This window comes from Anomaloglossus baeobatrachus, chromosome 7 (assembly GCF_048569485.1).
Source record: "Anomaloglossus baeobatrachus isolate aAnoBae1 chromosome 7, aAnoBae1.hap1, whole genome shotgun sequence".
Taxonomy (NCBI): Eukaryota; Metazoa; Chordata; class Amphibia; order Anura; family Aromobatidae; genus Anomaloglossus; species Anomaloglossus baeobatrachus.
The window spans coordinates 253,156,567-253,184,037 of NC_134359.1; the positions used below are offsets into that span (position 1 = coordinate 253,156,567).

Here is a 27,471-nt window from a genome sequence, read left to right on the forward strand (position 1 = left end):
TGTGAGAGACAGGGGTCAGGAAAAATATCGCAGAAAATAACAGGGTGCCCAAATGATCAGATATCCTATAAATAGCCTAGCCAAATATAGTGAGACTGCCATCCAGAAATCCACAAGGTAATAAGGCAGACATTGGCTTGAAATATAGTCATAATTGGCTTACCCATAAGTAATTCTCCTTACCCTCATCTCCCTCACATACAAAAACCGCTCCAACGCGCGTTTCGCATCACACGGTGTCGGCTTCTTCAGGGCGGGATTCTCAAGGTTAAAAGCAGCATTTAATTAACACTAATTGTGCAAAATTACTAAAAGTGCTATTCAGATGTTCAAGAGGGATAACGCCCACAAGCATGTGAGAGTAGAAGCTGACACCATGTGACGCGAAACACGCGTCAGAGGGTTTTTTGTATGTGTGGGAGATGAGGGTGAGGAGAATTACTTTTATGGGTAAGCCAATTATATTTCAAGCCAATGTCTGCCTTATTACCTTGTGGATTTCTGGATGGCAGTCTCACTATATTTGGCTATGCTATTTATGATATCTGATCATTTGGGCACCCTGTTATTTTCTGCGATTTATTTTTCCTGACCACTGTCTCTCACATGCTTGAGGGTGTTATCCCTCTTTAACATCTGAATAGCACTTTTAGTAATTTTGCACAATTAGTGTTTAATTAAATGCTGCTTTTAACCTTATGATCAATAAAATCTTTTGTATATTGCCTTTAAAGCTCCTGTTTTTGTGTTTTGTATATCTGAGAGCATAGTGAGGAAAACTAGCCTAGCCACTATGTGCACACACAACTAGTATCAGTGCACATGCGCACATATGTGGAACAGTTATCACTGAGTGCTGTCCATCACAAGCTAGGACAGTACCTAAGATGCAAAATGATGGGGCATAAGGGTGCACCCAGCTCATGGCCACACTATGGCTACACCGAAGCCCCTTCCTTTACGTAGGTTTGCACCAGTAACTGGGTGGAGTCCCCCGTTATATCATACTCTAGTTAGTCTAAAAGGCATTTTGTTATTCCAATCTCCAAGATCCTATCCCAATATGTAGTAGGTGTAATAATAATATTAGCAAATTTAGTATAGTTCTTCTGATTAGCTGTGTTGTTTACTTCCTGTGCAGGGCATTGCAGCTTAGGTATCCATGGTGACGACCACTCGTATAGTGAGTTGCTAGTGGTCGTCACCATGGATACCTAAGCTGCAATGCCCTGCAAATGAGGTAAGAGACATAGCTAATCAGGAGAACTATACTACATTTCTAATTGGAGGCTGTTGTTGTTACACCCACTACATAATGGGATAGGATATTGGAGAAGGGAATAACCATAGTACAGCAACCTAAACCTTGTTTACCTTTTAACCCTTTTCGTAGATGGCTATTGTTGTATAGTGCTTGCATTTTTGCATTTTCTTACTTTTTAGCGGTTATTGAGAGAGTTTTGTTTACATCATGTTTCCTTGGAGACCGTCCACCGCTGCTTGACATGTACATACATTTTTATTTATTTTTTTTTTTCTTTTTCCCCCAAGTTTGGAACTTGTAAGCACTGTTTTAAAGTTGATCATTGATTACCTCCTAATCCTGTCCATCCTCAGTGCAGTGCTTACAAGCCAAACCGCATCAGTGGTCTGTCTCCTAGGCAACGAGCTGTAAACAAAAGAAGTGTTACTATTTTATAAATGGCTCCAAGTTTACCCCGTAAATTGCAAAAGGGCTTGTTTTTATTACTTATCGGACACTGTCCATCTGTGATGATGGGAGTAACCCTTTAATGGGGTTGCGTTGCAGTGCTGAAGACAGTAAATCCACCGCCTGTGTGTTTCTTACTTAATGATAAATAGTACTTTCTGCGGTACATTTATTTTATATTTGTTTTTTTTACAGCTGGCAGGAAGAGATTCTCCATTACGACCTGAAATGCCAGGAAATCTACAGCACTACGGGAGGTGAGATTCCTGCCTTGCCTTTTATTTATGTAGAAAAAGGGTTCATAGATGTAAAAGTGCTGCCAAAAATTACCACCCAGTGCAACCAATGGACCAGAGCATGATTGGTGCTTTGCTCACAAAACAAGTAACTGGGGGCGGCACGGTGGCTCAGTGGTTAGCACTGCAGTCTTGCAGCGCCGGGGTCCTGTGATCAAATCCTACCAAGGACACCATCTGCAAGGAGTTTGTATGTTCTCCCCGTGTTTGCGTGGCTTTCCTTTTGGGTTCTCTGGCTTCCTCCCACACTCCAAAGACATACTGGATTGTGAGCTCCAATGGGGACAGTGTTGCTGATGTATGTAAAGCGCTGCGGAATATGTTGTCGCTATAAAAAAAATATAGATCATTATTATTATTAATGATTAAATAAACCTAACATCCACAGGTCGAGAGGTGTAGCTGGTCCCTTACCTTGTGAGCCTACACAATCCTATCTCTGGCTAGTGGGCCTGCAGCCGCCTGTGCCTTTTTAACTGGTTTTTGGTTTGCACAATAAGTTGCATATTGTTATGAATCTGGACTTCATGCTACTTTTAGAAATGTCCCTTGGGACCAGCCCCTGCGCTAGCGGAAACTTGTACTGCCTTGCTTAAAGGGAATCTGTCAGCAGGTTTTTGCTATGTAAGCTGAAGGCAGCATGCTGCAATGTTTAACACAAAGTTCATGCATGTCTGTGTTGTTACAGTATGATTATACAGTGTGTCCACCCATATCCGGTCCACCACCATTAACTTGAGAACGGCGGCAGCTATAGGCATAGAAGTGGTGTCTAGGTATAGTAAATTTAGTAAATTAGCTATGCGCTACGCAATGAAACCACCTATAGCGCCACCTGGGGGAAAACAACGGCGTTAGCATTTTGTATCTCAAAAACGGAATGAGAGAGGAAAAAAAGTGAATTAAAAAATTGTAGGGCATCATCAATACAATACGAATCGACACCTTGCATACAGACATGCTATGATATGAAACCCAAAACATTGAATGCTGGTCACGCATATGGCGCTCATTTAACTTTGATGCTCAAAGTGGCCCCCGTCAGCTGCAATGCACATCTGGCCTCTGGACAGCATACTGTATCTTGCTGCACGTTGTGCAATATGGTAGGTGACACGTTTGCACAAGCATCTGTGATACGTCGTCGTAGGTCCTGCAATGTTGGTGGAGGGGTCGCATACACCTGCTGTTTAATGTGACCTCACAGAAAGAAGTCCAATGGGGTCAGGTCAGGTGAGCGTGGAGGCCAATCCACGCAGCCACCATACCCAATGACTGGTAGGAAGGTCTCCATGAGGTATCTCTTCACATCCGCAGCCTTGTGAGTTTTACACGTTCTAATCATAGCATTTCTGTATGCAAGGTGTCGATTCGTATTGAATTGATGATGCCCTACAAGTTTGTAATTCACTTTTTTTTTTTTCTCTATCTTGTTCCATTTTTGAGATAAAAATGCTAATTCCGTAATTTTCAACCAGGTGGCGCTATAGGTGGTTTCATTGCGTAGCACATGGCTACTTTACTATACCTAGACACCACTTCTATGCCTATAGCTGTCACAGTTCTCAAGTTCATCGCGGTGGATGGGATATATTTTTGTAAAATTTGTTTATTATATATTTTCATGGGACAACGCTGAAAATATGACACTGTGATACAATGTACAGTGTCAGTGTGCAGCTTGTATAACAGGGTATATTTGGTGCCCTCTACGTAACTCCACACACGGCCATTAATGTCTAAACCGCTGGCAACAAAAGTGAGAAAACCCCTAAGTGAAATTGTTCAAATTGTGCCCAAAGGAACAATATTTTGTGTGGCCACCATTGTTTTCCAGCACTGCCTTAACTCTCTTGGGCATGGAGGTCACTAGAGCTTCACAGGAGCTGATGGATCCTCTTCCATCCTCCATGACAACATCACGGAGCTGGTGGCTATTGGATACCTTGCGCTCCTCCTCTTTCTGTTTTGAGGAGGCCCCACAGATGTTCCATAAGGTTTTGGTCTGAAGACGCTCAGCCAGTCTAGCACCTTTACACTCAGTTTGTTTAGCAAGGCAGTGGTCGTCTTGGAGATGTTGGAATATGAAGGCAGGGGATCATGCTCTGCTTCAGTCTGTCACAGGACATGTTTGCATTCGTGGTTCCCTCAATGAATTGTAGCTCCCCACAGCCAGCAGCACTCATGCAGCCCCAAGCCATGATACTCCCACCACCATGTCTACCTGTAGGCAGGATACACTTGTCTTTATACTATTCCTCACCTGATTACCGCCACACATGCTTGACACCATCTGAACCAAATTAGTTTCCATTGGTCTCATCAGACCACAGCACATGGTTCCAGTAATACTTGTCCTTAGTCTGCTTGTCTTCAGCAAACAGTTTGCGGGCTTTCTTGTGCATCATCTTTATAAGAGGCTTCCTTCTGGGACAACAGCCATGCAGACCAATTTGATACAGTGTGCGGCGTATAATCTGAACACTGACAGGTGGACCCCCCCACCCCTTTAACCTCTGCAGTAATGCTGCCAGCACTCATGGGGCTATTTTGAAATAACAACCCCTGGATAGAACACTTTGCATTCAGCTTCTTTGGTCAACCATGGCAAGTCCTGTTCTTGTTGGGGGGAGACCTCCTAGTCTCTCTCAGGGTCACAGAGTAGGATTTCAAATCAGAACTGCGCAGATCTATATGAATCAGGAAAATGACCACACAGAGAAACGTGTCTCTATTTGGGAGAAGTGGAGGTCTTCTGCCCGTGTATTCAAAAGTATAACATTTTATACAGCTTTTTGGACAGTCCTGTAAAACAACATTCTTTTAAGTCATTCAGGTGTGTCTGGGAACAGACGAGAGTTTACTCAAGAATATTGCTTATTCATCTCTAACCGGTTTTCAAAGAACCTGTTCTAGTGATATTTATGAGACTACAAACTCATTACTTATACCTAAGCATAGTTTGTTTACATAAACAATCCTTGCAACATTTGTCAGGTATACGTAAAAAGCAACATTCAAAATACAGATTAATCTTATTATATTATAATATTATACCGGACAAATGATTCATAGCCTAGGCCTTCACATTCTGAGTGAATCCTGTCTTGTTAAACCACTGTATGGTCTTGGCAACCGTCCTGCAGCTCAGTGTCAGGGTGCTAGGAATCTTCTTATAGCCTCGACCATCTTTATCTAGCACAACAATTCTTTTTTTCAGATCCTTAGACAAGTCTTTGCTATGAGAAGCCATGTTCAACTTCCAGTGACCAGTATGAGAGAGTGTGTGAGGGATAACACCAAATTTACCACACCTGCTCCTCATACATACCTGAGATTTTGTAACACTGAGTCACAGGACACCGGGGAGAGAGAATGTCTAATTTGGCACAACTTGGCCTTTTTCACTTAGGGGTATTCTCGCTTATTTTGCCAGCTATTTAGACATTAATGGCTGTGTTGAGTTATTTAGAGGACACCAAATTTACACTGTTATACAAGCTGCACACTGACACTGTACATTGTATCACAGGGTCAGATCTTTAGTGCGGTCTCATATAATAACATATTTACAAAAACATGATGGGTGTACTCACTTTTGTGATATATGGTACATGTTCCCCCACAGCCCAGGTAAGATCTTCGTTCTCATGTCCAGTCTTTAAGGTGTCGCCATGCCTTGCTCAAAAGGGCTGCTGGCATATACAGTATGTGCTCTGTCCCTGTGCAGTGGATATCAGGGGCGCTGCTCGCCAGAGGTGGAGGGCAATCTGTTCCTGGTGCATTTCTAGGTTCTACTATTCCCATTGTTGTTTATAGGCTCTGACCTTTTTCCTATCAATTCTCATTTACTTGTTTTCTCCTTAGGTTCCTCACTGGACCTTTAAACCTCCACGATCCTGAAGCAAAATTTAGATTTCCTAAAATCTTTGTTAATACCGATGACACCTACGAAGAACTTCATCTGATTGTTTACAAGGTGACGAGCTGTCTTTAAGTTTTAACAATAAAAAAATACAATTTATAGAAGATTTAGACATTTTTCAAAATCCCCACATTTTTTGTCCTAAAGAGCTTTTACCCCAATGGACAGTTACTATCTTTTCATAGAATAGTGATTGCTGGGGCCTTAGGCTATGTGCCCACGGGGACAGTGTCCTGCGGTTATATCCGCAGGACATTCCGCAGGTGCTCCCAGAAATCCGCAGCACAACTTTTGTCTGTTTCCATGCTGCGGATGTACAGCGGAATGTCCTGCGGATATGGTGCGGGCATTCTACATTGAGGATACAGTACCTTGACTTCGGCACTGCATCCTCAATGCAGAACAAGTGCTGCAGTGATCGGGAGTTCATACTCTCCTCGATCACGCAGCACCTCGCTTTCCGGCGGCCGGGTCACTCTGTCAGCGTCTGCAGGAGAAGGTGGGCGGGCCTGAACTAGCTCTGGCTGTCACATGACCGGAGCTCGTGCAGGCCCCGCCCACCTGTTCCTTCCTCTACCTGGATCCACCGCGCTGCTGTACACCGGACGGAGAAAGTGACTCGGGTGTCTGCTATCAAGGCAGGTAAGTACAGTCAGGGCCAGAAATATTTGGACAGTGACACAAGTTTTGTTATTTTAGCTGTTTACAAAAACATGTTCAGAAATACAATTCTATATATAATATGGGCTGAAAGTGCACACTCCCAGCTGCAATATGAGAGTTTTCACATCCAAATCGGAGAAAGGGTTTAGGAATCATAGCTCTGTAATGCATAGCCTCCTCTTTTTCAAGGGACCAAAAGTAATTGGACAAGGGACTCTAAGGGCTGCAATTAACTCTGAAGGCATCTCCCTCGTTAACCTGTAATCAATGAAGTAGTTAAAAGGTCTGGGGTTGATTACAGGTGTGTGGTTTTGCATTTGGAAGCTGTTGCTGTGACCAGACAACATGCGGTCTAAGGAACTCTCAATTGAGGTGAAGCAGAACATCCTGAGGCTGAAAAAAAAGAAAAAATCCATCAGAGAGATAGCAGACATGCTTGGAGTAGCAAAATCAACAGTCTGGTACATTCTGAGAAAAAAGGAATTGACTGGTGAGCTTGGGAACTCAAAAAGGCCTGGGCGTCCACGGATGACAACAGTGGTGGATGATCGTCGCATACTTTCTTTGGTGAAGAAGAACCCGTTCACAACATCAACTGAAGTCCAGAACACTCTCAGTGAAGTAGGTGTATCTGTCTCTAAGTCAACAGTAAAGAGAAGACTCCATGAAAGTAAATACAAAGGGTTCACATCTAGATGCAAACCATTCATCAATTCCAAAAATAGACAGGCCAGAGTTACATTTGCTGAAAAACACCTCATGAAGCCAGCTCAGTTCTGGAAAAGTATTCTATGGACAGATGAGACCAAGATCAACCTGTACCAGAATGATGGGAAGAAAAAAGTTTGGAGAAGAAAGGGAACGGCACATGATCCAGGGCACACCACATCCTCTGTAAAACATGGTGGAGGCAACGTGATGGCGTGGGCATGCATGGCTTTCAATGGCACTGGGTCACTTGTGTTTATTGATGACATAACAGCAGACAAGAGTAGCCGGATGAATTCTGAAGTGTACAGGGATATACTTTCAGCTCAGATTCAGCCAAATGCCGCAAAGTTGATCGGACGGCGCTTCATAGTACAGATGGACAATGACCCCAAGCATACAGCCAAAGCTACCCAGGAGTTCATGAGTGCAAAAAAAGTGGAACATTCTGCAATGGCCAAGTCAATCACCAGATCTTAACCCAATTGAGCATGCATTTCACTTGCTCAAATCCAGACTTAAGATGGAAAGACCCACAAACAAGCAAGACCTGAAGGCTGTGGCTGTAAAGGCCTGGCAAAGCTTTAAGAAGGAGGAAACCCAGCATTTGGTGATGTCCATGGGTTCCAGACTTAAGGCAGTGATTGCCTCCAAAGGATTCGCAACAAAATATTGAAAATAAAAATATTTTGTTTGGGTTTGGTTTATTTGTCCAATTACTTTTGACCTCCTAAAATGTGGAGTGTTTGTAAAGAAATGTGTACAATTCCTACAATTTCTATCAGATATTTTTGTTCAAACCTTCAAATTAAACGTTACAATCTGCACTTGAATTCTGTTGTAGAAGTTTCATTTCAAATCCAATGTGGTGGCATGCAGAGCCCAACTCGCGAAAATTGTGTCACTGTCCAAATATTTCTGGACCTAACTGTATATGGGACCCTGCGGAGAAATCCGCAGGAATAATTGACATGCTGCTGATTTTTCCGCAGGGAAATCCGCATTATTTCCGCTGCGGAAAAATCCGTAGCGTGGGCACAGCAGTTCCCAAATGCCATAGAAATGGCTGGGGAGTAGCTGTGCTGCAGATTTCTGAAAAATCCGAGGAATTTCCGCAAAAAATCAGCGGCAAATTCCGCGCATTTTCCGCAGCGTGGGCACATGGCCTTATAGCGTTGAGACCTACTTTAGTAACTAGAAGGGGGTGTCCTAAATCGTCACTTCCCTACTTTACAACCTGAAGAGGAGGAGTTGAATGGAGCAGTTGTCAAGCACGTACCTTGCACCTCCATTCAATGTTTATGGGGATGTAGGAAGCAACCGAATACATGCGCCATTGTAGAGTAGTAGGTGAAGTTTGGTCAACCTAGAACAGAAATAAGTAACAGTTATAGACCTTCCTGTCAGACTGAGCTCACTGATGGATTTTCTGTTCACTCATTCTGCAGTCGGCTATGTACTGTGATGTATACGGGCTGTTGAGGCCAAACTGTCTAAATATTCTTAAACTTTTTCCCAAAATACATTTTGAGACATACATTAAGAGAAGCCCTCCCACCAAACAATTTATTACCTAAAGCCGTGTAAAAGTATACGTAGTGTATATACAATGATATACTCGCTGATCGCCATCTTCCCTGGTTTCCAGCACCGCTTCGGTTTTCTCACATGACTTCTTTTCCAGTTTGCCAGATCACACTCAGGTCTATGTGTGAGCCAGACGTCTTTTGCAGTGCACGTCTATAGAGCCTTTTTTGATGCTTCATAGACTTACATTGTAAAAGCGTCTTGGGGCCCCCACACAGATCCCAGTGTGATTCAAGAAGGCACAAGAGGAGGAAGCGGTGCTGGAAGATCAGGGTCTGAACAATTGGGCCTTATAAATTTTGCTGTTGGAGATTGACAGAGGCCGTTAAATAGCAGTGGCGGGAGCTAGCTCTGATCGCTGCCGTTAGAGGCAGATGCCGGCTGTATAACACAGCCAGCATCTGCCAGTTATTGATTGTAGCCCAGCTCCTCCCACGCAAGACAGATGATTTACTGGAACGTCCTATGTCAAGAAGGGGTTAACAGGATAAAAGTAGTAATACAGCAGAGCATCACGTATACATTTAATTCATGTTATTTTGCTTTATTTAAAGGGAACCTGTCACCAGATTTGTACCCTATAAGCTGCAGCCACCACCAGTGAGCCCCTATATACAGCATTCTGGAATACTGTATATAAGAACTCAGGTCGCTGTGTATAACGTAAAGATGAGCTTTTATTATACTCACCTAGGGGGGCGGTCCGGTCTGATGGGTCTCCCTTCTCTCCAGTCCGGCGCCTCCTCTCTGCTGCAATGGCCGTCGTCATTCTTCTTCGCAAGCCCGTGTGCATGTCGCGTCCTATGTCATACACACAGGCCGGCATTGCGGTCCTGTGCAGGCACACTTTGATCTGTCCTACTGAGGGCAGATCAAATTATTGTAGTGCGCATGCGTGGGCAATCTTTAGCCTTTCTTCGCGCCTGCACATTATAGTACTTTGCTCTGGTCTTAGCTGGGCAGATCAAAGTGCGCCTGCGCAGGACCACAATGCCAGCTTGAGTGGATGATGTAGGACGCATCATGCACACTGGGCTGGGTAGAAGGAAGACGGCGATCGCCGAAGATAGGAGGCGCCAGACCGGAGAGAAGCAACACAGATTGGACCGGATCGCCCCCTAGGTGAGTATTATAAAGGTCTTTGTTATGTTCTACAGAGCGGCCTTGGCTCTTATATACAGTATTCCAGATTGCTGTATATAGGGGTCCCTGGTGGTGGCCGCAGCTTATAGGGGAAAATCCTGGTGACTGGTTCCCTTTTTAATGCACTATTCCAGAATCCCAATCTCACGGGGCTTTATAGTGACCCCTTAAGGTCCAGTCACACTAAGCAACTTACCAGCGATCCCAACAACGATAGGGATCGCTGGTAAGTTGCTAGGAGGTTGCTGGTGAGCTGTCACACTGCGACGCTCCAGCGATCCCACCAGCAACCTGACCTGGCAGGGATCGCTGGAGCGTGGCTACACGAGTTGCTGGTGAGCTCACCAGCAACCAGTGACCAGCCCCCAGTCTCCTAGTTACAGCACACATCAGGTTAATTAACCCGATGTGTGCTGCAGCTAAATGTGCACAGAGCAGGGAGCAGCGCACACTGAGCGCTGGCTCCTTGCTCTCCTAGTTACAGCACACATCGGGTTAATTGCCTGATGTGTGCTGCAGCTATCTATGCACAGAGCAGGAGCCGGCAGCACAGGCAGTGAGAGCGGAGGAGGCTGGTATCAAAGGTAAATATCGGGTAACCAAGGACAGGGCTTCTTGGTTACCCGATGTTTACATTAGTTACCAGCCTCAGCAGAAGCCGGCTCCTGCTGCCTGCACATTTAGTTGTTGCTGTCTCGCTGTCACAGTGATTTGTGCTTCACAGCGGGACAGCAACAACTAAATAATGGCCCAGGACATTCAGCAACAACCAACGACCTCACAGCAGGGGCCAGGTTGTTGCTGGATGTCACACACAGCAACATCGCTAGCAACGTCACAAAAGTTGTTCGTTACCAGCGATGTTGCTAGCGATGTTGCTTAGTGTGACGGGGCCTTTAGTCCCCCACCCCAGACTTGTAATGTCACGTAGATCAGCACGGACTGAGTGACATTACTGTCTAGACAATGAGCATGAATGAGCTGCCAGCGGAGCCGGCTCCCGGGGATCTCCTAAGCTTTTATTTCCACTTATGATATATTTAGAAGGTACAACAGAGATTCCCCGGACGGCATTGTGTGTAATGAAGATGTGATTGTGATGGCGCCTGCTGCCCGAATAACAGATGGTTTGTCAGACGCTCGCCTGCACTCACTAAACATCATGTCTTTCTTTTGTCACCAGGCCATGAGTGCCTCCGTCTGTTTTATGATTGATGGTGAGTATCGGCCTACTCCATATGTATTTATTGAAGCATTAGCTGAAAACTAAATGTATTTACTGTGCAAAGATGTCTTCTCTGTAAACCACTTTTTGGTGTGTGTTGGGCCTTCTTTATCTATTCCTCCCCTTTAAATTTCATTCCTCGGCTGCCACCATTATCCCCATGGCCGGCACGCGCGCAGTACTGTTAACGTTGTAGTTAAATCATTCAGTTCATCAATCAATCATTCATTGGCGCATATCGCGATCACCGGCGCCATTTTCTTGAAGACACTATCTCTCCAAATATCATCCGAAACAAATTTGCAGAGACAGAGTCTTCGATAAAATGGCGCCGCAGTTTGCGGTATGCGCACGCTCTGACTCCGATGCCATTTTATTGAAGAAGTCAACTACAATGTGCACTTATTACTACACATGAGCCGGCCTTCATGGCTTCAGACAGAAGGTCGCATTCAGCATTTATATTATTGCTTACGCTTGAAGGGTCTGGTTTTCCTTAGCAACCAATCCGAGCTCCGCTTTCACTTTACCTCAGCGGCTTCAAAGCTGAAAGTTGCACTCCGGTTGCTATAGGTAACCAGAATGATCTTACTGGGAGGCAATTCTCATAAGTGAGGCACCAGTTACTTCTGCAGTGGCTAACTTCTTTTAAACAATTAAATAGCTAAATAAAAAAAAATAGGCTCTTTGGCCAGTCAAAGGGTTCATTCCCGGCTTTGGCCAGTCGGTTTAGTCCCTGCTTTGGCCAGTCAAAGGGGTTTGATATTGGCTTTTGGCCAGTCAAAGGGGTTTGATATTGGCTTTTGGCCAGTCATAGGGGTTTGATCTCTGCTTTTGGCCAGTCATATGGATTTGATCTGGGCTTTTGGCCAGTCAGTCAAAGGGGTTTGTCCAGTCAGTCAAAGGGGTTTGTCCAGTCAGTCAAAGGGGTTTGGCCCGGGCTTTTGGCCAGTCAGTCAAAGGGTGCCATGCCAGTTTGGACGCTCCAGTGGTCCCACCCGCCTTTGTTAAAGGAGACTTGCCATTTGTCATAAACAATAATTTGTACCTATATGAAATGTCACTGTTCTTCTGAAATATACTGTATAATTCATTTTTATTATAATTTTCTTCTATGTCTTGTTTCTGTGCCTTTTCGTTCCTGAGATATGCCCCCCCCCCCTTTGTGGTTTTTTTTTTTTTTTTTTTGTTTTTTTTTGGCAAATGGGTGTGGTCAGCAATGATTTTCTATGAGTCTCATTTTGAGGACCACACCCAATTCGCTAAAAAAAGACTAGTTTTGCAGGCATGGATGAAAGGGCAATATCTCAGGAATGGAGAGGCGCAGGAACAAGAAGAACACGATAGATTCAGGAGAACAGCGGCATTTACAAAAAGTAGAAAATATCTTGGCAGCTGATAGAGCCTCCTATAGAGTGCTTCTAATAAGTGATCACTCATATAAATTACTAGATCAGTGAGGTCGGACTACCAGGACCCCCATTAAGATTGGATACCGCTCTATTTTAAACCCCTCTTCTGATGACTTATGGAGGTCTCGATGCTGGAACCCCCACAATCGGGTAATTCTCTCCTACCCTGTGGCTGTCGTACATTTACAGTCACTATCCCGCGTGTACGGCACGAGACCCCGGGGGACACTAATTATAACAGCCCTCTAAGTGCACAGTAATAACGCCGTGCTGCTCCATATGTAGATGGCAGGCTTTGCATATTTTTTTTTTTTTTTTTTTTTTTTTTTTCCTCGTCCAGAATGATTTACCAGCTGTGGAGATGAGGCCATCTAGAAAACAAATGGTGTGAAGAGTGTTGGACGCTGCAGTTTAGGCTGCACAGGCCAGCATTGCCCCCAGCGACACCGCCGGTAAACCCCCCGACCCCGGACAGCTTGCTGTGCTATTTGGTTGTACTTCTAGCAGCCCTGCCCTATAATAAGCTTACAGATACCCCCCCTCTGCGTGCGTCCCCTCTCTTCTTACCTCATGTCAGCATGAGCACTTGGCTCCAGTTTTCTGCTGAAAGTGCTGCACCCCCCTCCCTCATTCCTCTGCAAAACTGTGGTGTAAGGACTTTGAGACCCCAGGCCTCTCTCAGAGCGACTGCCACAATCCCAGGCTAAAGCACAGGGGTCTGGTTGCCATCTTGTACTGGAATATGAGGTTTTTTGTTTTTGTTTTTTTGTAAAGGGGGTATATAGCGTTTTTGCTGCTTTTTTTTTTTTTTCTCTGCTTTTGTGCAGAATGAAGCTATATTTAAACATGCTGTAGATAAATGACTCGGTAAAAAGCAAAACCTATTTTGTTTTTTTTTTGGAAACAGCTTTTTTTTCCTGCACAAGAACACGTTTTGATGCAAAATAAAAAATGCAACGTGTGAATATAGCCTTACGGTTCTTGACATATATGATCTGCATTCACAGGACAGTTAATCTTCCATAAGACATCTTAAGACCCTCAGGAGGAACGCCATCAGGATCGGTTTAGATGTGATATTATTGATGTTGCTTTGTGGTCACAGGTGGCACCCAACCGTTTCTGCTTGGCCCCGTCAAGCAGTGGTCACAGGTGGCACCCAACCGTTTCTGCTTGGCCCCGTCAAGCAGTGGTCACAGGTGGCACCCAACCGTTCCTGCTTGGGCCCCGTCAAGCAGTTAAACACAGGCGGCATCCAACCGTTCCTGCTTGGCCCCGGCAAGCAGTGGTCACAGGCGGCACCCATCCTTCCTTGCTTGGCCCCAGCAAGCAGTGGTCACAGGCGGTGCCTCCAACACAGGTGTGAACAGCAGCTTTAGTGTTATCTGAAATCCCATCGCTGTGAAGTTTGAGGTTTTCCTGGACAATCCCTTCAAGCTCATAAGCCCTAATGATAAATCCCCAATTATTACAGGCTTCCAAGTGTTGGTCTTTCCTTGTGGGCCAGAGGGATCTTTATGTCCCCCTAGACTCTTAGGCGGCACCCTCTACACTTGCACCTCCAATCAATGGTTCTACTTTTAACTTCCCTGGGAAGATCGTGGGCCTTAGCACCAACAGTTTTGTTTTTTTATTTTTCCTTTTAAATTTAGTCTATGATTCTTTTTTAATTGTTACTTTTTTGCTGTTTTTTTCCCTCCCTCCTTTTTTTTTTTTCCCTTTCATCCTAGCATCTGTGCATCTTAACCCGGATTTCTGTCGAAAACTGGACAGCCTTGTAGGACCACAGCTTACAGTGTTAGCATCTGACATCTGCGAGCAATACAATATCAACAGGAGGACATCGGGGTACGTAAACGTCTTCCGGCTGGCTGCCATTTTCGTTTTCTAATGGAAAAGAGTAGAGAATAGTGATTTTTAATTTATGATCCTTGGGAGCTCTACTGCTGGGCCCCCAATGATCATCGGTGGTCTCAAAGTGCTTTGTGAGCATGCATGACCACTGCTCCATTCACTTTCTATATGAGTGCTGATCATACATGCTCACCTGCACTCCCTTGGTGACTCCCCGTTCTTGTAATCATTGGGGATCCTGTGTGTGTATAGGTGATCTATTATTAATGAGACCACTCCTTTTTAAAGGGATTATCTGGTGAAAACACTATCCCCTATATGCTGGATAAGTGATAACTTGCTGATCGGTGGGTGTCTGACCGCTGGAACCGACACTCGCTTGGCAAAGCGGGGAATCTTTATACCCCAACTGGGAAGTTTTATCCCTGTTAAGCCACTTTTACACTGTGTTGTGATCTCCGATCAGTGATTCCATCTGGGAAGCAATGCGCATGTGCAGCCTAAGCTCCATTCACTCCTATGGGGCTGTCAAGTGCTCAACTTATTCCAGCAGTTTCTTAAAGAATGATCGGTGGGTCCAACCTGCGCCCCTTTTCTAAGGCCCCTTTAACATTGTGTTCTGATCTCCGTTCATTGTTCCCTTCGGGGCATCCGTCCAAACCCCTTGCAAAACAGGTTTTGGACGCATGTGCCGACGGGGCCATAGACTATAATGGTGCAAATTGAGTCACCGTGCGCTCTGTCGTGCACCATTTTCGAGAGTGTGCACTTTCTGGAGGCGGACACCCAGACGTAGTAAACTATGTCCATGTATCCGCCTACAATAGGTGTATCTTCCGAAAATGGTGCAAGACAGAGCACCCGGTGACTTTCTGCACCATTATAGTTAATGGCCCTGTCGGCGCATGCGTCGTAAACCTGTTTTGCGGGAGGACGGACGCCCCGACGGGACCACTGAATAGAGGTCAAAACGCAATGTGAAAGGGGCCATACAAAAGGGAGGCGCAGGACCTGCCCACCCACTGATCATTCTTTAAGAAACTGCCTGTATAAGTTCAGCACTTGACAGCCCCATTGGAGTGAATGGAGCTTGGGCCACTTATGCGTATTGCTGCTCCATAAAGGGGGGAGAAGAGAGTACCTTCTTCTGCTGATTGGTGCCGGTCTCAGTGATCTTACTACCCATCAGCAAGGATAGGTGATCACTGGACATCCCCCTTTTTAAGGTTTACATAACATTAGACTAATGCACCTACTATTAGATGGAGGGACATGAGGTCCAGGATCTGATCCGATCACTACCTTCTGCCTCCGGGTAGTGTTCTCTGCACCTGAAGACATATTTTTTTTTCTCTCCTGATCTCTCTAGGTCGGAGAAGGAGCCTCAGTTCAAGTTTATTTATTTCAACCACATGAACCTAGCGGAGAAAAGTACAATCCACCTCAAGAAAACCCCAAGTGTCTCTCTCACTTCGGTACAGCCGGAGCTTATGAAGATTCTCGGAGATATAAATAGTGATTTTACAAGGTGAGATTTTCGTTGCCCTCGTAGACGGCCCGTTTTAGACTGCAGTTCGCTCCCCCTCCAGCAAACAGCTGATTTTTGCCTGACCTGACATTTTCCCGCAGTGGACGCTGAAGCTGACATGTTGTATGACAGACGTCCATTCTTCTGAATAGCCATAATATCTAATATTTGGACAGCTTGGGTCTCTATTTTTCATTTTATGGGGACCAGTATGACTTCCATATGCCATAATGAAGTGACAGAGGCTTTTGGGGGTTCCCCCCCCCCCCCCCAGAGATATTGTGGGAACTGCATTCGGCTGCGTTCACATGTCCATTTATCCTTTCTATTGTTCTGTTCTGTGTACAATGGACGATCACTATTAGGCCTAAGACACACGGCATGAAAATTGGTGCGAGTGGAGTGCAATGATAAATCGTATTCCACTCGAACCAATATTAGCCTATGTGTCAGCGCATATGAGCAATTATTTTCTCAGCCCTAATTGGACCGAGAAAACAATGGTAGCATGCTGTGATTGTAATGCGATCCTTGTTTCTCTCGCACCCATTCAAGTCTATGGGGCGAGAGAAAAATCACCCTGCACTCGCAGTACACCGGTGTACTGCGAGTGCAGGGCGAGAATGACAATAGCCAGCAACAGAGGAGAGTGGGAGATAAATCCCTCCCGCCCCTCCTCAGCGCCGGCCCGCCCCTCCTCAGCGCCGGTTCAAACACCCCCCCCACCTCCCCCCCGCAGCTGAGGTCCGCTCGCACAGTCGGACCTCAGTCGCAGGGTCACTCGCTCAGTGTGAGCCGAGTGTCATGCGAGGGGATCGCATTAATCCCCATGTGGCCCCAGCCTTAGGATCTGTTACATTCTTGTTCCATTGGAAAAAAGGGGCTTCCTTAATTTTATATGGTGTCTTTCTGGTTTCCATTTACTTTTTGGGAACAGGGAAAAGTTATTCTACAAGAAACTTTTTTTTTTTTTTCTTTTTTTTTTTTTCCCCCTCCGTTCTACAAAATGTGAACCATACGTGCCCCCATATAAACCAATGGGGCACCTGTACTTCTGTTGGAAACAGTAAAGCAACAGATCCTAATTCTGGAGTCAGGATAAATGGACACATGAGAAGAGGCTTAATGGAGTTTTCCATGAACAATGTTAATTTTAAAGTTCATTTTAAACCATAGATCTTGGAATATTAATTTCCACAATTGGATGTGTTTTTAAAAAAATGTTCCTGTGCTGAGATCTCATATGTGTTTCTGCTATGTACTGTGTAATGGCAGTGTCTGACTGCACAGTTTCATGGTCTGATCATACCACACCTCCTGGGGAGGGGAAGAAGAATAAGTGATTATACAGACGACGTAGAAATGCCTCAAGAAAGTATACAGACATTACAGCATGGGATCATAGATTATTCTTTTTGTGAGGTAAAACATTTCCCTGCCTGTTTTTCTTCGGCGCTCCATTGGGAGACCCAGACGATTGGGTGTATAGCACTGCCTCCGGAGGCCACACAAAGCAATTACACTAAAAAGTGTAAGGCCCCTCCCCTTCTGGCTATACACCCCCAGTGGGATCACTGGCTCACCAGTTTTCTGCTTTGTGCGAAGGAGGTCAGACATCCACGCATAGCTCCACTGTTTAGTCAGCAGTAGCTGCTGACTATGTCGGATGGAAGAAAAGAGGGCCCATATACGGCCCCCAGCATGCTCCCTTCTTACCCCACTTGTGGTTCGTAAGGTTGAGGTACCCATTGCGGGTAAGGAGGCTGGAGCCCACATGCTGCTTTCCTTCCCCATCCCCCTGAGGGGCTCTGTGGAAGTGGGATCTTACCGGCCCCCAAGCCCTGAGGCCGGGCTCCATCCACAGACCCAGTGAACCTGATGGATACGGAGCTGTGTACCATTCAGGGACAAGGCCCTGCAACTTTCAGGTACTCTGTGTCCCCGTTCAGGCGGGCACGCACACACCAGACTTGCTGGGTGTGTTAGTGCGCCGGGGACAGTAACGCTGGGGTTTGAGTCACAGCAGCTTTGCTGTGTGACTTAATGTGCTGGGAACTACCGCGCCGGCCACTCTCGGAGCGGCGGCGCGGCTGGGACTTGTAGTGCGCCGGGCACTTAGCGCCGACCGCGCTTTTACGGCGGCGGCGCTTATAAATTTAGTCCCCGGCTTTTGCGGCCTAGCTCCGCTTCGTTCCCGCCCCCTCCCTGTCAATCAGGGAAGGGGAGAGACGCTGTATGTTTACTCAGCGCCGAGGGCTGGAGCCTTATTTACATGCTCCAGCCCTCTCACTTGGCACAGTGGGACACAGGTTTCCCGCTTTTGGTCTGGCACGCCCAGGGCCCGCCCCCCCCTCCACAGGACGCCGGCAGCCATTCCTGCATGCAGTTCTGGCTGGAGGACGGACACAGGCTCTGGGAGACCCAAGACTAGGGATTTCTGGACCACACACCCGCGTTTAGCGGGCGGTAAGCAGCACTTTAGTGCTGGCCCCTCTTGTGCCACAGTGTGTATTGGTGTACTTTTTCCTGTACCAGATATCTATAGATATATACTGCACTGTACGGTCGCTTCTTGGCTGTATACCCTATATTGCTCTGGGAAGACAACAACATGTCATCCACAAAACGCAAGGGTGCCAAGGCACGGGCTGTATACACTGCTTGTACAGCATGTGGGGCTAATCTACCAGCAGGCTCCAACGACTCTCATTGTGTGCAATGTTCAGTCCCAGTGGCACTTCGTCAGCCAGAGCCTATGGTGGTAGTAGCCCAGGCAGAGTCGCCTGTGAACCCTGCCCCGGTGACGGGGACAGAATTTGCAGTCTTTGCTGATAAAATGTCTGTGACTATGACAAAAATCCTGGAGACCTTGCAGTCCAGGCCAGTTGCTCAGACCATGGACACTACTGTCCCTATGTTCCCCGGTCCCCCTCAGTTGGAACTAATCCGTACTTCACGGGGGTCCCAGGCATCACTGGCTGAGGGCTCTGACTCCGATGACAGTCCCAGGCCGCCTAAGCGAGCTCGCTGGGAGAGACCCTCCACGTCATCACGCGGGTCAGGGTCTCAGCGAGAAGGGTCTCTATATGATGAGACAGAGGTGGGTGATCAGGAGTCTAGCCCTGACACCGCACTCAATTTGGATACGCCAGATGGTGACGCCATGGTAAATGACCTTATAGCGGCCATCAATAGGCTGTTGGATATTTCTCCCCCAGCCCCTTCAGCAGAGGAGGCAGCTGCCCAGCAGGAGAAATTCCATTTCCTGTATCCCAAGCGTAAATTGAGCACCTTTCTGGACCACTCTGACTTCAGAGCATCAATCCAGAAACATCATGCTAATCCGGACAAGCGTTTTTCCAAACGTCTTAAGGATACACGTTATCCCTTTCCCCCTGACGTGGTCAAACGCTGGACCCAGTGTCCAAAAGTGGACCCTCCAATATCCAGGCTTGCAGCTAGATCCATAGTTGCAGTGGAGGATGGGGCTTCACTTAAAGATGCCAATGACAGACAGATGGACCTTTGGTTGAAATCTGTCTATGAAGCTATTGGCGCGTCGTTTGCTCCAGCATTCGCGGCCGTGTGGGCGCTCCAAGCTATTTCAGCTGGTTTGGCACAGGTGGACTCTTTCATACGTCCAGCAGTGCCGCAAGTGGCGTCCTTAACTACGCAAATGACTGCGTTTGCGACCTACGCTATTAATGCGGTACTGGACTCTACGAGCCGTACCGCAATGGCTTCCGCCAACTCTGTAGTTTTGCGCAGAGCCTTGTGGTTAAAGGAATGGAAAGCAGATTCTGCTTCTAAAAAATGTTTAACCAGCTTGCCATTATCTGGAGACAGACTGTTTGGTGAGCAATTGGCGGAAATCATTAAACAGTCCAAAGGTAAGGACTCTTCCTTACCCCAGCCCAGATCAAGCAAACCTCAACAGAGGAAGTGGCAGTCAAAGTTTCGGTCCTTTCGAGGCTCGGGCAAGCCCCAGTTCGCCTCGTCCAAGGGGACTCAGAAAGAGCAAAGGAGCTCTGATTCCTGGCGGGCTCACTCACGCCCCAAGAAAGCAGCCGGAGGTACCGCTTCCAAGGCGGCTGCCTCATGACTTTCGGCCGCCTCCCTCCGCATCCTCGGTCGGTGGCAGGCTCTCCCGCTTTTGCGACATTTGGCTGCCACAGGTCAAAGACCGGTGGGTTACAGACATTTTGTCTCACGGGTACAGGATAGAGTTCAGTTCTCGTCCTCCGCCTCGGTTCTTCAGAACTTCCCCACATCCCGACCGAGCAGATGCCCTTCTGCAGGCGGTGAATTCTCTAAGAGCAGAAGGAGTGGTGGTCCCTGTTCCTCTTCAGGAACAAGGACAAGGTTTTTACTCCAATCTCTTTGTGGTGCCAAAAAAGGACGGCTCATTCCGTCCTGTTCTGGACCTAAAACTGCTCAACAAGCATGTGAACGCCAGGCGGTTCCGGATGGAATCCCTCCGCTCAGTCATTGCCTCAATGTCTCAAGGAGATTTCCTAGCATCAATAGACATCAAAGATGCTTATCTCCACGTGCCGATTGCTACAGAGCACCAACGTTTTCTACGCTTCGTGATAGGAGACGACCATCTTCAGTTCGTAGCTCTGCCATTTGGTCTGGCGACAGCCCCACGGGTGTTCACCAAGGTCATGGCGGCAGTGGTAGCAGTCTTGCACTCTCAGGGACACTCTGTGATCCCTTACTTGGACGATCTACTTGTCAAGGCACCCTCTCAGGAGGCATGCCAACTCAGCCTGAATGTTGCACTGGAGACTCTCCAGACGTTCGGGTGGATCATCAACTTCTCAAAGTCAAATCTGTCACCGACCCAATCGCTAACGTATCTTGGCATGGAGTTTCATACTCTCTCAGCGATAGTGAAGCTTCCGCTGGACAAGCAGAGGTCACTACAGACTGGGGTGCAGGCTCTCCTTCAAAGTCAGTCGCACTCCTTAAGACGCCTCATGCACTTCCTCGGGAAGATGGTGGCGGCAATGGAGGCGGTTCCGTTTGCGCAGTTTCATCTGCGCCCACTTCAATGGGACATTCTCCGCCAATGGGACGGGAAGTCAACATCCCTGAACAGGAAAGTCTCCCTTTCCCAGACGGCCAAAGACTCTCTGCAGTGGTGGCTTCTTCCCACCTCATTATCACAGGGAAGATCCTTCCTACCTCCGTCCTGGGCGGTGGTCACGACGGACGCGAGTCTCTCAGGGTGGGGAGCAGTTTTTCTCCACCACAGGGCTCAGGGTACGTGGACTCAGCAGGAGTCCACCCTTCCGATCAATGTTCTGGAGATCAGAGCAGTGTATCTTGCCCTACTAGCCTTCCAGCAGTGGCTGGAAGGAAAGCAGATCCGAATTCAGTCGGACAACTCCACAGCGGTGGCATACATCAACCACCAAGGGGGGACTCGCAGTCGGCAAGCCTTCCAGGAAGTCCGGCGGATCCTGATGTGGGTGGAAGCCACGGCCTCCACCATATCCGCAGTTCACATCCCCGGCGTAGAAAACTGGGAAGCAGACTTCCTCAGTCGCCAGGGCATGGACGCAGGGGAATGGTCCCTTCACCCGGAAGTGTTTCAGGAAATCTGTCGCCGCTGGGGAAGGCCGGACGTCGATCTAATGGCGTCCCGGCACAACAACAAGGTCCCGACCTTCATGGCACGGTCTCGCGATCACAGAGCTCTGGCGGCAGACGCCTTAGTGCAAGATTGGTCGCAGTTCCGGCTCCCTTATGTGTTTCCACCTCTGGCACTCTTGCCCAGGGTGCTACGCAAGATCAGATCCGACTGCAGCCGCGTCATACTCGTCGCCCCAGACTGGCCAAGGAGGGCGTGGTATCCGGATCTGTGGCGTCTCACGGTCGGCCAACCGTGGGCACTACCAGACCGACCAGACTTACTGTCCCAAGGGCCGTTTTTCCATCGGAATTCCGCGGCCCTGAACCTGACTGTGTGGCCATTGAGTCCTGGATCCTAGCGTCTTCAGGATTATCCCAAGGGGTCGTTGCCACCATGAGACAGGCTAGGAAGCCCACGTCCGCTACGATCTACCACAGAACGTGGAGGATATTCTTATCCTGGTGCTCTGCTCAGGGAGTGTCTCCCTGGCCATTTGCATTGCCTACCTTTCTTTCTTTCCTACAATCTGGGTTAGAAAAAGGTTTGTCGCTCGGCTCCCTTAAGGGGCAAGTCTCGGCGCTATCCGTCTTTTTTCAGAAGCGTCTAGCACGACTCTCTAAGGTGCGCACGTTCCTGCAGGGGGTTTGTCATATCGTACCCCCGTACAAGCGACCATTAGATCCATGGGACCTGAACAGGGTGCTAGTTGCCCTCCAGAAGCCGCCCTTCGAGCCTCTGAGGGAGGTTTCACTTTCTAGACTGTCACAGAAAGTGGCTTTTCTGGTAGCGATCACATCTCTTCGGAGAGTGTCTGAGCTAGCAGCGCTGTCATCCAAGGCTCCCTTCCTGGTCTTCCACCAGGACAAGGTAGTGCTGCGCCCCATTCAGGAGTTTCTCCCGAAGGTGGTATCCTCTTTTCATCTTAATCAGGATATCTCTTTGCCTTCTTTTTGTCCTCATGCAGTTCATCGGTATGAGAAGAATTTACATTTGTTAGATCTGGTGCGAGCACTCAGAATCTACATTTCCCGCACGGCGCCCCTGCGCCGTTCGGATGCACTCTTTGTCCTTGTCGCTGGTAAGCGCAAGGGGTCGCAGGCTTCTAAGGCCACCCTGGCTCGATGGATCAAAGAACCAATTCTTGAGGCCTACCGTTCTGCTGGGCTTCCGGTTCCATCAGGGCTGAAGGCCCATTCTACCAGAGCCGTGGGTGCGTCCTGGGCATTGCGTCACCAGGCTACGGCTCAACAGGTGTGCCAGGCAGCTACCTGGTCGAGTCTGCACACTTTCACCAAACATTATCAGGTGCATACCTATGCTTCGGCGGACGCCAGCCTAGGTAGAAGAGTCCTGCAGGCGGCAGTTGCCTACCCGTAGGGGAGGGCTGTCTTTGCAGCTCTAACATGAGGTATTTCTTTACCCACCCAGGGACAGCTTTTGGACGTCCCAATCGTCTGGGTCTCCCAATGGAGCGCCGAAGAAGAAGGGAATTTTGTTACTTACCGTAAATTCCTTTTCTTCTAGCTCCTATTGGGAGACCCAGCACCCGCCCTGTTGTCCTTCGGGATTTTTGGTTGTTTTTCGGGTACACATGTTGTTCATGTTGAATGGTTTTCAGTTCTCCGAGGTTATTTCGGAGGGAATTTGTTTAAACCAGTTATTGGCTTTCCCTCTTCTTGCTTTTGCACTAAAACTGGTGAGCCAGTGATCCCACTGGGGGTGTATAGCCAGAAGGGGAGGGGCCTTACACTTTTTAGTGTAATTGCTTTGTGTGGCCTCCGGAGGCAGTGCTATACACCCAATCGTCTGGGTCTCCCAATAGGAGCTAGAAGAAAAGGAATTTACGGTAAGTAACAAAATTCCCTTCTTTTTTTAAAAAAAAAAAATGTTTTACCTCACAGAATAATTTGTGATCCCGTGCTGTAATGTCTGTCTACTTTATTGAGCCCTCCCCTACCCAGGAGATATGGTATGATGAGGCCATGTCCCTGTACGGTCAGACACAGCCATTACACAGTACATAGCAGGGACACATATATGATTATCTCTGCACAGGATCATAGATAATTCTTTTTGTGAGGCAAAACCTTTCCCTGCCTTTTTATAGAAAAGGTTTTACCTCCCAGAAAGAATAATTTGCGATCCCACACCGTAATGTTCGTATACTATTTACTTCCTTTCTGGCCGGGGACATGTGGTATGATCAAATTATTATTCCAAAATCTATTGACTTTCTTATGGGAAAATCCCCTTTAATGCCACCATATACATTAGACTAATGGTGTCTGAACCCTCCAATATCAATAGGTTCCCATCTATTGGTTGGGGGGAGAATTTGATCGGGCATGTGAGATGTCAGGAGAATAGCCACGATTCTTGAGGCGCATCTGTGCCCATCTTTACTTTCCCCACCACAGACTGAGGCCATATACAAGTAGGAGGGGTTCATCTCTTATTGCCAGATCCACAATGAGGGGGCTTTATACTCTTACCCATTGTTTCAGACCCACGGCTCGACCCCTTTGATGATTTTCGACTTAATTTTAATGTTTGTAGTTTTTGCAAATCCTCCTTTTCAGAGTTGATGAAGATGAAGAAATCATAGTAAAAGCCATGAGTGATTACTGGGTCGTAGGGAAGAAATCCGATCAGCGGGAGCTGTACGTCATCCTAAACCAAAAGAATTCCAACCTAATAGAAGTAAATGGTCAGTACCAATCTGGTGCCATTGATGAAATCCGGTGATTCCCTCTAATTAGATAACGGGGAGTGGTTAGAGAGGAGTGTATAAAGTCGCAGGACCGTGGTCCAGCAGCCGGGTCCGTAGTCCATGGCCGATAGACAGGAGCCCTGTGAACCTACCTGACGGCATCTGCGGCTTCTCTTTTGATTATCTGGCACATTGTGTGAGCGCCACAATGATCACATGGCGTCAGGCTGGCCAATCAGAAGAGGAGCCACAGCTGGTGTCAGGAGGCGGTGCACAGGGCTCCTGTCTAATGGCCAGAAGCTTACACCTGGGGACAATGAGCAGTTGGTGGGTCTCCTAATGTGGGTGCAATTGGTAGACACCAAACCAATATAGTATTTATTACCTCTGGCTAATGAAGTCCACACATTTATTTTTTTTTTTTTTGTGCGGACTTTCTTCTTCCTTTTTTTTTTTTTTTTTTTTTTTTTCTTTTTTCATTTATCTATTACTTCTGGATAGATGGCAAATTCTTCCTACTTATTTATCCACTTAAATATTATCTTTAGCAAATCCCTAATTTATCAGTCTCACTTTCAATAATGTATTTTTGTTAACATTTTTTTTTTCTCCCAAAAAAGCATATTATTTAGTTTTAATTTGCAAAGCATTGTAAAGTGCATATACCCAGGATCCGATTCATTATATCGTTTGCACATATACATACATACATACATACATACATACATACATACATACATACATACATACATACATACATACACATATATATATATATATATATATATATATATATTTCTTTGTCGCTCCATTGGGAGACCCAGACAATTGGGTGTATAGCTTCTGCCTCCGGAGGCCACACAAAGTATTACACTCAAAAGTGTAACCCCTCCCCTCTGCCTATACACCCTCCCGTGCCTCACGGGCTCCTCAGTTTTATGCTTTGTGTGGAAGGAGGCACACATCCACTCATGCATTCCCATTTTAGTCAGCAGCAGCTGCTGATGTTATCGGTTGGAAGAAAAGAGGGCTCCCACGGGGCCCCCGGCATGCTCCCTTCTCACCCCACTACGTCGGCGGTGCTGTTAAGGTTGAGGTACCCATTGCGGGTACGACGGCCGGAGCCTCATGCCGTATTTCCTTCACCATCCCTTGAGGGCTCTGGGAGAAGTGGGATCCTGAGCGGTCATCCAGGTACTGGGACCGTGCTCCCTCCGCAGCCCCTGTGTTGAATCTGCCGGACCGGAGTATTTTCTTTATCAGGGACCGGGCCCTGCATCTGTCAGGTACTCTGTGTCCCCATGGGGACGGTTCATGGAGCGCCTGGCACCCGGACGCTGCAAGGGCTGCTAGGCCGTGAAAGCCGGGGGACTTCCGCGCCGACCGCGCCTGTTTGTCGGCCGCGGTCATAAATTTAGTCCCCGGCTTCAGTTGCGGCCTACTTGCAAAATCTCGCCCCCGGACCTGTCTGTCAGGGTAGGGGCGGGACAGCCGACCGGACGCTGCCTGGGACACACAGCGGCTGCTGATCCATGAAAGCCTGGGGACTTCCGCGCCGACCGCGCCTGCTTGTCGGCCGCGGTCATAAATTTAGTCCCCGGCTTCAGTTGCGGCCTACTGGCAAGACTCCCGCCCCCGGACCTGTCTGTCAGGGTAGGGGCGGGACAGCCGTCCTGACGTCGGCAGTGAGGGCCGGAGCATCCTGTATGCTTCCTCCCCCCTCTTTGATCACAATAGGGACCCCAGATTCCCGGACTTTTTCCTGGTGCCGCCCACCGCTCCACTCCCCCTCTGAGAGCTCCAGCAGCCATTTTTTTTTACTGTGCTGGAGAATCATCAGGAAAGAGCTCTTCACCGCTGGGAGACCTGGAGCAGGGAATCTGGAGGACACACACGCCGCTTTTTAGCGGTCGGTAAGCCACACCGGTCATCCGGTGCCGGTCCCCCTGGGTTGCCTGAATAGATACGTATTCTATATCTTTATATATATATATATATATCTCTGTTCAGCCGGGCTGTATACTCTTCCCTTATACCCTCTGTGATCACTCTCCTGGGACACAACAGCATGTCGTCCACAAGGAGCAAGAGCGCTAGGGCACAGGGTTTCTTTGCGACCTGTACCTCTTGTGGGGCTATGTTGCCTGCGGGTTCCACCTACCCTCACTGTGAGCAATGCTCGACCCCTGTTACACTGACTCAGCCGGAGCCGCGACCACTTGTGGGCCCCTCGGCTCAGGTAGACCCCCATGCTACCACTGTCCAGGCGGCAGGGACAGAGTTTGCAGTGTTTGCTGAGAAGCCCTTTGAGTCACTTTCACAATCCATGGCTAAGTCTATGGACAAATAGTCTGCCAAGCTGCTAGAAGCCTTGCAGTCCAGACCGGTCCTTACACAGACCCAGGACACTGTTGGATCGGCGCCTCCAGGTCCCTCTCGGTCCACGCCGCAGCGCGCTCCCGGGGTGGGCTCTAGGTTTCACGTGGAGGACTCCTCCACGGACCACAGCCCCAGACCAGCTAAGCAGGCCCACTTGGAATCATCAGCTTCATCACGCTGCTCAGGTTCCCGGCTGGAGGACGAGGCGGAGGTCGCAGCTCAGGGCTCTGACCATGACGTTGCCCTCAACCTTGATACACCTGAAGGGGACGCCTTAGTAAATGACCTTATCTCGTCCATCAACCAGGTGTTAGATCTATCTCCCCCGCCTCCACCTATAGAGGAGTCGGCTTCTCAGCAGGAGAAACGCCAGTTTCGGTTCCCCAAACGTACATGGAGTGCGTTTTTCGACCACTCTAACTTCAAGGATGCTGTCCAGAGACCCAGAGCGGTTCCGGACAAGCACTGTACTAAGCGCCTTGCTGACACACGTTACCCCTTCCCCTCTGACGTAGTTAAGGGTTGGGCTCAGTGTCCCAAGGTGGATCCTCCAGTCTCTAGATTGGCGGCTAGATCTGTGGTATCGGTGGCAGATGGCTCTTCGCTAAAAGATGGCAGATAGAGCTCCTGGTGAAATCCATCTATGAAGCCACGGGCGCGTCCTTTGCCCCGGCTTTTGCAGCCGTGTG

The 27,471-nt window shown here is 47.8% G+C and overlaps 1 protein-coding gene across 1 annotated transcript in view; it reads left to right on the forward strand.

Moving 5' to 3' along the window:
• The window catches only part of CCZ1 (CCZ1 vacuolar protein trafficking and biogenesis associated), a 149,051-nt gene that overhangs the window by 97,860 nt on the left and 23,720 nt on the right, over positions 1-27,471 (forward strand). Inside the window, exons 10-15 of the mRNA XM_075319172.1 lie at positions 1,907-1,968; positions 5,875-5,986; positions 11,217-11,250; positions 14,401-14,518; positions 15,894-16,052; positions 24,273-24,400. Coding sequence (XP_075175287.1) covers positions 1,907-1,968; positions 5,875-5,986; positions 11,217-11,250; positions 14,401-14,518; positions 15,894-16,052; positions 24,273-24,400 — 613 coding nt within the window. The remainder of the gene's footprint in view (positions 1-1,906; positions 1,969-5,874; positions 5,987-11,216; positions 11,251-14,400; positions 14,519-15,893; positions 16,053-24,272; positions 24,401-27,471) is intronic.